This window comes from Rutilus rutilus (assembly GCF_951802725.1).
Source record: "Rutilus rutilus genome assembly, chromosome: 5".
In the NCBI taxonomy this organism is placed as follows: domain Eukaryota; kingdom Metazoa; phylum Chordata; class Actinopteri; order Cypriniformes; family Leuciscidae; genus Rutilus; species Rutilus rutilus.
The window spans coordinates 49,081,321-49,098,046 of record NC_140213.1 but is presented as its reverse complement, the minus strand read 5'-3'; the positions used below and the strand labels follow the sequence as shown (position 1 = coordinate 49,098,046).

Here is a 16,726-nt window from a genome sequence, read left to right as displayed (position 1 = left end):
CTGTCCTGTAGAGATGCGCGGATGGGCTATTATTTAATCCGCAACCGCATCACAAAACTCAACATCCGTCCGCCATCCATCCGCACCAACGTTTTTGACCAATTTTCAAAACCGCACCCGCCCGCCATCCGCTGATTGGTATATATATAATATTTTTCATTTGTTTGGTTCAACCGCCCGCCACCCGCCCGAATTTAATTCAAATATTATTTTTCGTCACGTCATCCGCCCGATCCGCGGTTTATCTGCGGAGTCCGCGGCTGTAACCGCCAACCGCGCATCTCTACTGTCCTGTGTGTCAGTGTGTTGTCAGTGTCCTCTCTGCTCCGCGATGTGTGTTTCACTGCATGAGAACATGTGGCGTGAGAGAGGCGTGGCTTGTCGGACATAGCAACAGTAACTAAAGGGGGCGGGTCTTAGCGAACGGTCAGTTACAGCTCTTAAAGTCAGAATGAAACGGAAGTTTACATTTAAACATTTAAAGTTTACATACACACTCACTCACACACTCAAAACACACACACACACACACACACACACACACACACACACACTCACACTCATAACACTCACACTCATAACACCCACAAAACTCACACTCATAACACTCATAACACTCACACTCATAACACTCACTCACACACACACACACACTCACACACTCAAAACACACACACACACACACACACACACACACACACACACACACACACACACACACACACACACACACACACACACACACTCATAACACTCACAACACTCACACTCATAACACTCACACTCATAACACTCACAACACTCACACACACACTCACACACACACACACACACACACACACACACGCGGTCAGTTACGCTAGTGTTTTCTTCCCTTTTGTGTCGTATATCCGTGTGAAACGCTTCAGGAACAAGAACAAATGTGGGCGGGGCTTGATTGAGTCTGTGTGGAATTGATTGGATGGTTGTGGTTTGCTATTGGCTGATCTCCTGTGAGTGACAGGTTGCCCCGCCCACATCATCAGAGAAGAGAAGAGATGCTGCAAGAGGGAGTTATTCTGATGCAAGATTATTAACACAATAATTATATGCACCGCTAAATAATGTATAATAAACACTGCAATATTTAATAAAAAACAAGAACTGTCCATTTGTGAGTCCATGTCGACTTTCATGTACAGTTCATTAGTTTATAGTTGTGCTTATGTCAGCTGATTGTGAAACACGGAGCAGATTCAGGGGAAGTTGATTCAAGATTACCAGGAAGATTAATTTAGTAAAATAACGAGGGTTAGCCTAACGCTAACATCACACCGATCAAGGGTTGAGCTATGATCAGGATTCTGCCTTTCTTTCCGTCCTTCCGATTCTGTGTGTTGTTCTCCGAGCGCGTGTGTATTTTTGGGTGTGTGTTCGTGTCCCTGAGAGCTGATATGAGTGTGACGCGCCGCAGGGTCTCAGCTGCGATCAGTGTGTTTGTTTAGAGTTATTTAGACACCCGCCACCCTTCACACACACACACACACACACACACACCTGCGCTGTCCATCACAGCAGATCCTACAGCGTTGATTACACACACCTCAGCTGACGTGAACTGGAGCGCAGAACGTGTAGGCGGAGGTTAAAAACAAACACTGTTCAACAACAACATTCATATCAAACACACACACACACACACACACACACACAACGCTGCTGTAAAAATAACATGCGCTTGCAGTGTTAGAAACATATGAGCCTGAAAAACACAACGCAAAAACCAAACGAATCTCTATAATTACTCTCAGAAATGTTCCTGGGCTTTATGTGAGTGATTCATTAATTCAAGCTTTTAAAGGCTTTTTAGAGTGATGAAAAAAAACATAAATGCATAAATTACAGCGGGCTATAATGCACATATATAATACACAATATTAAAATAGATGTACACTACTGATCAAAAGTTTGGGCTCAATAAGATTTAAGATAAATGCTGTTCTTTTGAACTTTCTATTCATCAAAGAATCCTGAACACAATAATATGAATGTGTTCAACACTGATAATAATCATAAAAGTTTCTTGAGCATCAACTCATCATATTAGAGTGATTTCTGAAGGATCATGTGACACTGAAGACTGGAGTAATGATGCTGAAAATTCAGCTTTGATCACAGGAATAAATTACACTTTTTCTCAATTAAATTACTAAATTACTCAAATGGAAAACAGCTGTTTTAATGTTTTATCAAATAATTTATAAAGGCATAAGAAAAAAAAAAGTACTGTAAATCTTACTGACCCTAAAATCTTTAATGGTAGTGTACAGTATAGATATAAATATAGATAAAATATATAAATATAAAACTCTAAACTCAGATAAATTAGACCACTTTTTATGGAAGATGGTGAAAATGAAACAAGGTAATTGCTTTTTTTCTCACATTTCAGACTTTTTTTCTCAGAATTGCATGTTTATATCTCGCAATTCTGACTTTATAACACGCAATTGTGAGATATAAAGTCAGAATTGCATGATATAAAGTTGCAATTGCGTGTTATAAAGACAGAATTGTGTGATATGAACATGCAATTCTGAGAAAAAAAGTCAGAACTGCGAGATAATTGCAATTTTAATTGTAACAGAATTGCATTTGTGAGATAAAAAAAAAGTCGCAATTATCTTTTTGAAATGTTTTATTCTGTGGCGGAAACAAGCTTCCATAACTTTTTGCTATTCATCTTATAATTGCAAAATGAAAAACATCAGCCAATTCACTGGGAGAACAATCAAAGTGACAATGTTTGTCCCACCGTTAATGCAAAAACATGTAGGAATAACATGCAAAAGTGTAGTGTTTTCCAGACTTTATGAGACTATTTTGATTGACTGTTGTATAATGCTCTGGCTACTTCCACACAGTACGGTGGCCGCCTGCCAACAAACTCCCTTTAAACTCCTTTCATTTCATAGTCAAAAAACACATTGCGTCCTCGTTCCTACTTTTATATCTTTATTTTTTTTGTATTTGTATTTTGATTTGCACTTTTCTTAGGCTATTTATGCATGTTCTGAATGTACTTTTTGGGAGATTTTTATTTTATTTTTTACTTTCCATCTCTGTACATTAACATTCCGTAACTCAATAAAAATGTGATCACAAAAAGAAGAAACACATTGCATCCTGAAACTCTGCTTCTGATCTTGAAGTCACTGATTCACATTAAACACACCGGACATCTCCACTATCAGCAGGTTTCTCTCGGCATGCTGGGAGACACAAGAGCCTCTAATCACAACTATTAAATATTCTGTCACTTTAAAAGAAAGCTCAGCGCTGCCAATACGAGCCAAATCGGCCCATTTGTTTCCTAATCATGTTAATTTGCGACTCACACACACACACACACACTCATCTGCGCTGAAGGCTGTTCTGGGTCTCTGCGTCACATTTCTCTCACAGTCGCCGCTCTAACTCTAAAAGGGACCAAAGGTGAGGCTTAAAAGCTGTGAAAGGATGGTTTAATAAACGAGCGGCGCTCAGAACGAGGAGCTCGGATCACATGACGGGCAGAACCGAGACCCGCGGGTTCAGCGTTCGGCTCTGATAACGACTTCACCTCCATTAGCAGGAGCAGCGGACACACACACACACACACACTGCTCAGGATTCACCACACCACTGGAAAAACACATAAGAATGTGGTATTATTTATATATTAGGGCAAAAAAAAAAAAAAAAAAAAAAAAAAAATTTTTTCAATTTTTCCAAAACAAAAATTCACTTTTTTTTTCTTTCAATTTTTCACAATTTTTTTAAAGAAAAAAGAGTTGATTCTAAAATCGATTTGTTTTATTCCAGAATCGATATGAATTCAAATTCAATTGCTTTATTTTTGTCCCAACAGAGGATGAAGTGTGTCGTTATCTATGAGTGTTGAGTGACGTAATAACCCGAGTGTGGAAGAGACGTGAGACTGAACGCACTGATCGCCCATGCGCTGCTCGTATACTGAGAGAGAGAGAAGACAGTAGAGCTGAACCATAGCTGAACGAATAAACTTTAAAACACTGTGATCTCCATTCAAATACACAAGTGATCATTCAATTCTTCTGTCTATTAAACCTTTGACAAAATCATATCGCAACATTCAGTTCTGTGCTGGCGCTGCTGCTGGCCCTAATATATATGTGTGTGTGTGTGTGTGTGTGTGTGTGTGTGTGTGTGTGTGTGTGTGTGTGTGTGTGTGTGTGTGTGTGTGTGTGTGTGAGTGAGTGTGTGTGTGTGTGTGTGTGTGTGTGTGTGTGTTCACCTAATGCAGCTCTTGTGAGACAGACGGAGAGATGGAGAACTGAGAAACTGAGGGAGAATGTCTCTGGAATGAGACACAATATGCCATAAATCCTCATTAGGCGACAAACAAGACACACACACACACTAACTCTACCCCTAAACCTACCCATCACACACACACACACTAACTCTACCCCTAAACATACCCATCACACACACACACACACACACACACATTAACTCTACCCCTAAACCTACCCATCACACACACACACACACACTAACCCTACCCCTAAACATACCCATCACACACACACACACACACTAACCCTACCGCTAAACATACCCATCTCACACACACACACACACACACACTAACTCTACCCCTAAACATACCCATCACACACACACACACACACACACACACTAACTCTACCCCTAAACCTACCCATCACACACACACACACACACTAACCCTACCCCTAAACATACCCATCACACACACACACACACACTAACCCTACCGCTAAACATACCCATCTCACACACACACACACACACACACTAACTCTACCCCTAAACATACCCATCACACACACACACACACACTAACCCTACCCCTAAACATACCCATCACACACACACACACACACTAACCCTACCGCTAAACATACCCATCTCACACACACACACACACACACACACTAACTCTACCCCTAAACATACCCATCTCACACACACACACACACACACACTAACTCTACCCCTAAACATACCCATCACACACACACACACACACACACACATTAACTCTACCCCTAAACCTACCCATCACACACACACACACACACTAACCCTACCCCTAAACATACCCATCACACACACACACACACACTAACCCTACCGCTAAACATACCCATCTCACACACACACACACACACACACTAACTCTACCCCTAAACATACCCATCACAGAACATTTTCAGCATTTTAACATTTTCTAAATAACTAGTTTAGTGTGAGTTATAAGCTGTTCTCCTCATGGGGACCAAAACATGTCCCCATAACGTCATCATTTACTGGTATTACTATCCTTGTTGGGACATTCTGGTCCTTATAATGTACACACACACACCAGTGGCAGACAATATTGATTAAACAGTATTTACATTTATGTGTTTAAAGACAGCGCTCATCAAGTGAATATTGAGAGTTATTAATGTATCCCAGAGTCTCCGGCCGGAGACAAAAAACACACAAAACACACAAACAACAAGGAAAACTGTGCAGATGCTTCTCTGCCGTTGCTCAGGAGAACTAAAGGAGATCTCAGCTGCGTTTCATTCACATTTGTCCCAGAAGTTTCAGCAGAGAGGAAAAATAAATACATAGACAGTAAAAATGCAGACTTCGGTATCTTGGAAAATTCGAGCACAGTTTGAGACGTTATTATATCGTTTCTGAAACTTTTGAGCTTTTCTGTCTTTTCTGAAATATGAGAAGATGGATTGAGCAAAAGATTCGATTTGCTCTGTTTATGCTCATTGCAGTCTGGGAGAATCAGCTGCAACATTAAAGAAATCTCATTCGTGATTTGCCTTTCCGACGTGCTGTAAAACCCTCAGAGACCAGGAGAATGAGCAACATCACAGGAGAACAACCGATCGCTCCATCATCATCATCCGTCGGGATAAACTCCTCTGGAAGATGGCATCGTGTACGTTAGTAAATGCCATTAAAGTCCATTAAAGACAAACAGGATGACCTGCAACATTTGCGTATGAACAGAACACAGTTACTGCATCCCACAATGCAATGCAACCAGACTTTCCATTTCCAGTGCACTTTTTCCAAGTCAAATTCACTTCCAAACTGCAAAGTGTCCCGCTTTTATATATAAAACTAGTAAAACAGCACAAAAGCAAGACAGCGAACAATTAATACTCACCCAATCAGCCACATTAATCATGCAATGCTCAATGAGAGATGCTGGCGAACGCAAATATATATCAATATATGTCTCTATCTGTCAGTATTTCCATCTCAATCTCCAGAAATATGAGGCCAATGTGCACAAACATTTGTCATGTGACCAATCACTCTCAAGCCTCAGGAAAATCACATCATACTGACTGATTTTATTTGTTGAAGATGGGCTGTACATTCATAAGCAGGAACTAATTGGTTAAACAATAATTTATTGAAACATGAACTGACACACTGGAAATAAACAGACACATTCAGAAAGAGTGTGAAGGAAATACCTGTCAAAATATAATCACATGCAGATCAGATGAAACTAACAGCTTCAATTGTCTTTTAAACATTTATAAAATGACATGAAAGCTCATATTAATGTTTGATTGTAGTGATTTTAACAGGCCTAAATCATTTCCAAACATTTCTGATCCTGATGTTCTGACTGGGAACACTTCCCATAAATCCTGATGTACTCGTTACATCATGAGAAGAATGGCATCTACGCTAATTTTAGTGTCTGTGTTTATCCCGAGGTTTTCCCGCAGCCTGCCGGATCCAGGCCGTATCCAGATCTGATGAAGGACCTTCGCCTGGACCCGATGTCAACGCAGTGCTGAAGTGCCACCTAGTCTCTCCCTATGGAGGATCCCTTTCCCACTCTACAGATAAAGCGTTGTCGGGATCATTTCGGTTTCGCGCATCTTCCCCCGAAGTGACAAAATTCAGTATAACATTTTTTTAAGGCCAGACAAGTAGTTTGTTAAGGCTTGGTTTGTAGGGAATCACAAACCTGCGAAAATATACTCAAATGCGCATAACTATAGAATTAATTATTGAGAATTAATCAGCGTTTCTCACAGGTTCGCGTTTAAAGTCTGTGTAGAGAGAACGGTGTCGTCTTAGCGGCCTCTAATTTAATAACTAATGATCGTTGCGACGGAAGCGAATTAATCAAAACTAACTTTTTAACTGGAAAATAACTTTATTCAAGAATCGCTGTAAAGCCAAAACAATCTCTGTTACTTTAAACTATACGTTTATCTCTGTAAAGCCGCTTTGAAACAATCTATATTGATAAAAGCGCTATATAAATGAAGATGACTTGACTTGATCCATTTTGAAGATAATAAACGTTTATATATCCAGATATTTTGTTTGGCACAGAAGTTTAGCAGTGAGAAGTAATTTTTCAATTAAATTAAACTTAAAGTATTACATTTACTGTATTTCTGTTAACTTTCCAGGTTTCTATATTATACAAAAGGGTTTGAAAATGTTGGAACTGCATATTTGGTATTTACATGTTTTCTAGTTTTTTATTTTACTGATCCTGAAATGTCTTAATCTTGACAACACTTTAGCATTTGTGATTTCCTTCTTCTCTTGTATTCCCCTTTCATGTGTAAACCGTTGATGACATTTCAGGAGCCGTTTATTTGACTGATGTTTACAAGCGTAAGGTCACTGACCTGCTTCCCCGCTGACCTGAGAATTCATTAAAAAGAGGAAAACAGAAGATTTTTCTCTCTCCAGCAGTGTGTGTGTGTGTGTGTGTGTGTGTGTGTGTGTGTTCACTCTCTGGACAAACTGACGGTCACGGGAGGATAAAAGAACAGCGTGACCTCTGAGCGCAATCGCTAATGTGTTCGGTCTGATACGAGACTCCAGCAGAGATGAACCAAACACACACACACACACACACACACACACACACCATCCTGAATCCTGAAGACAATTCTTTCTTCCCAGCGAACAAAAATCTGCTCTAAGAAAGTCTTGCCAATGTTCCCATTTAGTTTTGCAAAGCTCAAAGCATGTTTTAAAAACGTCATGCCAACATAAAGGGAACATTACATTTTGCAAACATTACAGGAATGTTTCTGAAACGTTCTAATAACATTTAAAAAAAATGTCGGACAAACCGAAACGTTTCAGGAAAAACTTCTGCTTTATGTTCGGTTCTGTTGACTTTTATTTTATTTTTCCGTTTGTTCCCGTTTCTTCTCTCTGTTTAGTTTCGCTTTCCTTGTTCCTGATTATGTCTTCCTTCATTTCCAATTGTGTTCATCTTTACTTCCCTTTGTTCTACTCCTGTATTTATGGTCACCATGATTTCGCATTATGATGAAATATGATCATATTTTGTTGATCCTGGAATAACATTCCTGTCCCAAAATTTTGTCCTTAGTCCTTATCCCTATCCCTACCCCTAAACCTACCCCTATCCCTATCCCTACCCCTAAACCTACCCCTATACCTAACTTTTACCTAAAATCAGAGGGAAATGACATGTGAATAACACTGATGTTGGAGCACCTCACCCTGGGTCTAAGCCTAAACTTGACATAAACTGTAAACTTGTCCCTCAAATCTGATTGGTTGATTGGAAAGTTGTTCCAGGATCAACAAAGATGGTACTTGGTGAAATCACGTTCATCCTGCAATTATCGCCCTGTGTCTCAGTTGTTTTTGGTCAGTGTTTCTTTGAAATTATTTGTGGAATTTACCAGCACTGTTTAAACCGGACACGTTAAAGACAACATTAAGTGACTGAACGCTAATGGTGCGATGATTAGGGCTGGGGGTAAAAAAATATCGATTTCTCAATTTTAGTTGATTCTCATTTTTACGAACCGATATCGATTCTTAAATCCCAAGAATCGATTAGTCATCCTGTTCTCAGCTGATGAAAGAATGGAACATTGTAGCGCATCCCATCCAATAAATCTCAATAATCTTTGTGCTTTGTTACTATTGATATGAAACTTTAAATTACGTCCATTTTCTTACGAAATTCATAAACATAAATGCCGTTTTGTCGCTGTGGCGTGAGATCGCTCTGGCTCAGCTCTAGAGAAGCACATGATCTTCTCTTCCGCCTTAATAACACCAGTTACAGTGCGAGATAAACATGAAGGAGCTTCTGAAAGTGTGTTAAAGGTAGAGTACAACTTATCGAAGTCCGTATCATGTGACATGGAGTCGCTCAGTGTTTCAACCGTGGAAAGACGTCAGTAAAACAGCTTGTAAACAATCTCATGTAACGTCACATTTACCTCAGAAAAACCATATCCAGTGGCCATAAACTCGTCAGTCAGAGAGAAATATTAACTCTAGAGGAGCATTCTGCTAAATATATGCACCATATTACATATTCATTATAATTTTTAATATTCTTCCATTTTTAATGCATGTTTGAATAAATCTGGCAGGTTTTTATGACAGTCACCATTTAAATGTTTATATTTCATATTACTTTATTATTATAAAAATAAATAAAAGTGTAATTTAAGTGTTTGAATACAAATCAGTTAATTTTTACCTTCAATATTATAGTCGGCTAATGAAGCTACAACTGACTCCCATAGTTTACAGCATTAGTGAAGAGATTTGTTTTCCAGATATCCAAAATAATCAATATTGAATCGAAATCTAATCGAATTGTGAAATTTGTGTCAATACCCAGCCCTAGCGATGATGTAGAACTATTTGTTGACGTCATATGCAAATACATTTGCATGAGTGACATCACAGATCCCGCAATATCAAAACGAGCTGTTTTCGGAGCTTGATTAAACGGTCACATCTTTCTCTCCCGTAGATCAGAGCATGATTATTCCCCGAGAGATTCATCAGGACTGACGATCGATCTCTAGAGCAGAGACACGAGTCTGTCTGTCCCTTCTCTTCCCGTCACACCGACTTTCTCCCTGCAGGTTTGAACAGTGATCGCTCTCCTGGGAAGAGCAGAACCTCGGGAATACAGCAGCGAAACATCCAGCCTATTCATAATACATCTGTCGAACGCACAGGAGGGAAGCGGAGAGAGAGAGACGCTACAGCTCGTCCACATCGAGACACAAAGCACAGTCTCACTTCTCTGCTCAAATCTCTTTTTTTTGGTGAGGTTGCATCAACGAAGTATCAAGATATGTATTTATATGAAATTGTAAGGATTAAATCTATGCGTTTGCATTAATGTTCTTCTACCGTCACTGTTCAAAGCATTCATAATGTACATTAAAGTACCACATTTGTTCTTGTTCCAGGAGCGTTTCACTCGGAGATACGACACAATATGAAAGACAAGACCAGCACAACTTCCCTTTCATGCCAACTTTTATACTTTAAATAAATATATGCACCTTTCTGTGTAACACATTAGCACACAATTATTATGTTTAATTGTCTTCATATTCAAATGGCATTGGCAAAATCTGATTCAATGTGATTTCTGCTGTTCACATCCGAAAAGCAAATCCAAGAAAATGAGACGAGCTTCTTTAAATTCTTATGTTCGAAAGTCAGATATTGCCCTCGAAAACCCTCATTAATGAACATGAAGATATCAGACGGAACCAGGAACGGCCTGTCAGCCAATCAGCTGCGAGCAGCACCAGAGCTTTGTTGGCATTATTATTGATAGTTTGATTATGAGTGGAGGAGAAAGAGCGAGACCCGGCTGAGAGAGAAGGAGAAATAATCAGGCTCTTACCCCGGGTAGAGTCTTTTGTTCATGGAGAGCGCTCTGGGCCTTCAGCGCCGAGTCTCTGGCACAGTACGTTAGAAAGGCACATCCTGAAACACACACACACACACACACACACAGCGGATTCATCAGTTCATCAGCGTGTCGTGTTGAGGAGTTACTGAGTGATCAGACTCAGTCTGCACAGGCAAACATCACTCACTTTTGACAGCAATACACATCACTCACAAATAAGGCTGGGTATCGTTTGAATTTTAACGATTTCAATTCTTAATTTCGATTCCAATAAGGTAAAAAAAATGAAAAAAAATTAGATATTCACATTTAGTCTTAATGCAAAACATTTAATTGTAGCTGAATATCATGAACAGAAATCATCAGGCTGAAGAACACTATACCTGTGGTTTACAAATACTTAGAAAAACATTAAGCCTAACTAATATACATGTAGAGCATTATTAAAGACAAGTAAACACTCAGTAATTAAAAAAGAACAAATACACAAATTAGCAATCGGAATGAATAGACACAACTGAACAAAGATGCGATTGAAATAAACAGTGTTTTAAGATTGTCAGGTTCAGAAACTGTAATCAAATGTAAAATAACACTGCACTTTATTAATAACATATACATTACAAATATAATTACAAGTTATTCAGTCAAGAATGAGTGAATTTTCTTTTGTTGTTTGATTAGTGTTATTATAGAGACGGCAGGAATATTAGTGAATATTAGTGTTATTATAGAGACGGCAGGAATATTAGTGTTATTATAGAGACAGCAGGAATATTAGTGTTATTATAGAGACGGCAGGAATATTAGTGTTATTATAGAGACGGCAGGAATATTAGTGAATATTAGTGTTATTATAGAGACGGCAGGAATATTAGTTTTATTATAGAGACAGCAGGAATATTAGTGTTATTATAGAGACAGCAGGAATATTAGTGAATATTAGTGTTATTATAGAGACGGCAGGAATATTAGTGAATATTAGTGTTATTATAGAGACGGCAGGAATATTAGTGTTATTATAGAGACAGCAGGAATATTAGTGTTATTATAGAGACAGCAGGAATATTAGTGAATATTAGTGTTATTATAGAGACGGCAGGAATATTAGTGTTATTATAGAGACAGCAGGAATATTAGTGAATATTAGTGTTATTATAGAGACGGCAGGAATATTAGGCTGCTGTCCCTTTAAGAGCTGCACTGATCTAATATACTGATATACACGTGCAGAACTGAAAACTGAGTCGTCTCGCACTTGAATAGTTTAAAATGCTCACAAAAGAATTGATAATTTGTTGATAATTTGAGTCGTCTCGCACTTTAATAGGTTTAAAATCACATTCAAATGCTCACAAAAGAATTGATGAGGAATCAATTTTTATTTTATCACAAGTATCTGATTCTTGACCTCAAGTATTCGATTCCAGAATTGGAATCAATTTTCGATTCCCAACCCTACTCACAAATGACAGCAATATTCAAAAATCACATTGTCAATGTCAATTTATATGTAAAGTACAACTGAAAACAACAAAGTCTGCAAGTACAAGTAAAAAAAAAAAAAAAAAACAAATCCTACAGAGAGACACGTCTGGCAGTCATGCAAACGACAGCAATATTCAAAATCACATTAATTGGACAAATAGCATAAAAACCCACATATGCATTTTCAGACGGCGCCGCCGCAGGTTAATCCAACATGCTTAAACATCACAACCAAATGTGTTTTTTGCCCCATGTGTGGCAGCGGTGACCCTCGGAGAGGCATTTCTGCAGCGGCGAGCAGAATCACTCATCACACACACACACACACACCGGTCAAACCCAGGACTTTACGCTGGATGTCGAGAGGAGACGCTTTAATAACTCAACAGGCTCTCCTTCACAGTTCAAGTATATTAGTCTAAACATCTCTTGAATAGCGACTGTTATGCGCTGGAACCCAGACGCAGTGCTCGAGACACAGGCTTGTTCTGCATGCATGATTATAGGGTTAGCTTTATTTCATTTGCTTTCTAGTATTGCTTTGTCTGCTGTCCGTGACCCATCAGAACAGACACGAGGCACATACTAAGGGTGTAACGGGTCGTAGTTGACCCGTAAGGATGGTACTTGATTTGTGGATTACTTGCAAAATCATCATAGAGTGAAAGTTTTGACTGTTAAAAATGTTTTATCTGTTCCATTACCCCTTCAAATTGCGCAAATTGAAATTGCGAATTGAAAATACGCCCAATGGAAACATAATTTTGGCAAAAACTCTCATTTATCGCAAAAAAGTTTTCCCGCTCACATGAGGAGGTTTTTCAGGCAGTTCGAAAAAGAAATATTTCGCAAATCTGCAATGGAAACAGTTTTTGCGCATTTACAGTCACCTGACGTAGACGACGCGGTGTGTTTGGACAGAATACGAGACTGAGTTCTTTATTAAATTCATATAAGACAAAATAATTACAGGAATACTGGATTCTAAACCTCAAAGAAATGCCACAATCAAGACCTCGAAGCAGATCTGAGGGAGAAACACCCAGAAACACCTCTTATGTGCCGCTCACGAGTATAATAAGGGTCGTTTCTTACCATTAATGCTTGAAAACACACACACATCTCCTTCCATTAATAATAATGGCCAGTGCAGTGGCTGGGATGTAGTACATAAACCCACCAGCGTCTGTTGCCATGGTTTTTGGAATGACTTTACTGATCGCAAGAGGAAAAAATGAAGGTTTAGTCGCATAACATCAGTTAATGGAAACGCCGTCATTTCGCAATAGTTTTTAGTCGACATTTAGGGAAAAAAAAACGCAATAGTTTTGCGCAAATCTGTAATGGAAACGCGCATATTGAATCATTCATTCAAAAACACTGAATCATCCAGTAATGAAACAAAACAAGTCTTTATAAGCGAGTCATTGAATCATTTAATCAACCGTTTATTTTTTTTATAATTCAATTTTTTTTTTTTTTTTAAATAGATTGCAACAATTAACATTTTGTCAGAAGCTTTAGTAAATCATGTTATTTTGTTTAATTGTCTATTTAAAATCGTGGGAGAATCGTGATCTCAGTTTGAAACAATAAAAAAATGATGATTCTTAATGTATCCAGAATCCCAGGACTTTGTTAACGAATTGTGTTTTAAATTGCATGTTGTGTACGTGTGTTACCACTGTTGTGCGGTCCAGTCCCTGAAGTCTAGTGCGTATTGCATTTTCTTACGCAATCTACTACAAATGTGTAATGCTTTGGGAGTGACAGTGATAAACATGCTCTACTTTAAAAAAGGCGTTTGATTTCCAATTGCAGATATTACACAATATTAGATGTCTTGTTGTTTATGTACATTAAAGTATCGCCCAGAGAACAAAACTTTAATTAAATGATAACAGTACAAAATAAGGGCTGCAAGATATTGAAGAAAAGTGCGATATTACGTTTTATAATTGAATTATAAAATGTAAAATAATAATATATAGCTTTAATCATAAATAAAATGTAAAACTAAAACTGCTTAGTCATCACTGTACACATTAAATAAACACTGATTCTTATTAAAGCTATAAAAGAGTGATTTTCTCTTAGTCTTTTGTTGTTCGATTAGCATTAGTGACACAGACGAGGTTTATTAGGCTGCTGTCACTTTAAGGATGTTGTGTGAATTAACTGAATGTGGTCTGAGAGGTTCGTCCGAGAAGTTATTTTTCCGCTTAAGGCGAGACACGGCAGGCAAAAACATCGATCAGTACTCCTTCAATATGTGTTCTTTCAAGCTGCTATAAAGAAAACGTTGAAATATACACTAAGATGTTTATTTTATTACATTTTGTTTACTTGCGGCTGTAAGTTTCTCCCGAATTTACCAGGAAGAGTTATCATTCCAGCGGGACACGCCGAGATCCGTCTGTTCACTGAAGTCTGTCGTGACCGGTGTCGCTGTAAAGCTCTGAGTCTCCTGCACAACGCTATCCCAAATATGGCCATTTCCTTCCTATCAGTGACCAATCGTGAATGTCCAAATATGGCCATTTCCTTCCTATCAGTGACCAATCGTGAATGTCCAAATATGGCCATTTCCTTCCTATCAGTGACCAATCGTGAACGTCCAAAGGGGGATTTAAAGCTAACGACGAAATCTCATTTAGAGCGATTTAACTCTTTAACTGCCGTTTCCTCAAAATGAGTGTTTTGTCATTCTCCAGTACAAACATCTCAGCCTATGTACACCACACTCTCCAGTTACACACTTAGCAGTATTCTGAAGATATGTTCAGAGGGATTTGTTAATAAATCATTCCTGGCCTGATTTATGTGACATTTTAATCCAAAAAATATGGCGAAAATCGATTTTTTAAGGCTATGGACAGAATATTTAGATTTCCTAGATAATGAAAGCATATATCCTGAAATCCCTCGGAATATTTTTGTGTAAACAAAATGAAAAAAGAATTTTGCACCTGGCTTTATCATATGTTCAGATCTATCTACCGAAAATATATGCAAAATTGCGCATATTTAATGAGATAATGCCTAATTTGCATAATTAAACATACTAATTTCTAAAACTTGTAATACATTTTTTTATATATACTTGTGTACATAATCAACTGAGGAAGTTTCATGGTGATATCTATTATTTTGAAATTTTACCCTATTCACCTGTAGTGTCTCGCCTTTTAACATTATGCGTATCATCACACGTGTGTAAGGGGCGTGTGTACAGTCTATCTGTATCAACCTAAAATGTTGACTTTACGTAACTTTTTGAAGTATTATAATTATTCAGTACAGCAAACCATCGCGATATTTAGACAATTTTGATATATTGTGCTGTCAAAATGTTTATTTGTATATTATGTCATGTTGAGATCTCTAACAGCAGTGCCTCCTTCATGACCTGAGCATCACACACACACACACACACACACACTGACAGTAAAACTCCAACTCAAGCTAAATGCGATCTGACGGACGATGATAAAGTGCTGATACAGGAGTCCAGTGGCAGCGGTTCAAGTGCAATAACATTATGTAAGTCATCAAAACACACGTCTCACCGCAAACCCATCATACACACCACATTCACATCTCCAGTTCCTTCAGTGTGTGTGTGAGACACATGATGAATCACACTTAAATGTCATTACACAACAATAAGAGTCATTTATTGCCAAAACGAGCTTGTTTGGATTGAATTGCTCACCCGAACTCTTGCTTTCAGCTTTATGCAATTACATTCGCAGTCAGAGTTAACTGTAACTGTAGAGTGTAACTGTATAACACCTATTCTACAGCAAAAGGCCTCAAAATGATCAAACCGTTCCTGTCGCACTTCATCTCCTGATCCATCTCCTGATAGTTTACTCTGTTTTATCCAGTAAAAGACTTTCAGTGTAACTGTACAAACATCCTTCAGCTCGAGCACTGATTTTATCAAGCAAACAGAAGAATAACTTTGATATTGTTGGTAATATTTCAACTGGACTGAATCGGGTTTACTTGATTATCCAGACATCATTTATTAGAAAAATCTCACTGCGAAATCTCAAAGATCTCACCGATTTACATTTACAGCACTTTTTTTTCCTCACAATTCGGACTTTTTTCTAAATATTCTGACTTTTTTTCTCACATTTCTGACTTTTTTCCCCTCATAATTCTGACTTTTTTTCTCACAATTCTGCAAAACACTAGAGGTTTCATCATAAAACTGAGCATTTAAATATCATTTTACTAACACATTATTGGCAGATATTGATATTTATATGCATTTTATCCAAGTATCTGCTATACTGTTATAAAGATCTCAATTATTTACATTTATATCACTTTTTTTTCCTCACAATTCCTCCTTTTTTTTTGCAATTCTGACTTTTTTCTAAATATTCAGACTTTTTTTCTCACAATTGAAATTTCTCACATTTCTGACTTTTTTTCCCTCACAATTCTGACTTTTTTCTAAATATT

The 16,726-nt window shown here is 38.0% G+C and overlaps 1 protein-coding gene across 2 annotated transcripts in view; it reads right to left on the bottom strand.

Annotated features, from left to right (window-relative positions):
- celf6 (CUGBP Elav-like family member 6) overlaps nucleotides 1-16,726 on the bottom strand; it is a 125,110-nt gene that overhangs the window by 103,724 nt on the left and 4,660 nt on the right. For both annotated transcript variants that reach the window (XM_084409344.1, XM_084409345.1), the window contains exon 2: nucleotides 10,751-10,833. In XM_084409344.1, the coding sequence (XP_084265470.1) occupies nucleotides 10,751-10,833 (83 nt within the window). The remainder of the gene's footprint in view (nucleotides 1-10,750; nucleotides 10,834-16,726) is intronic.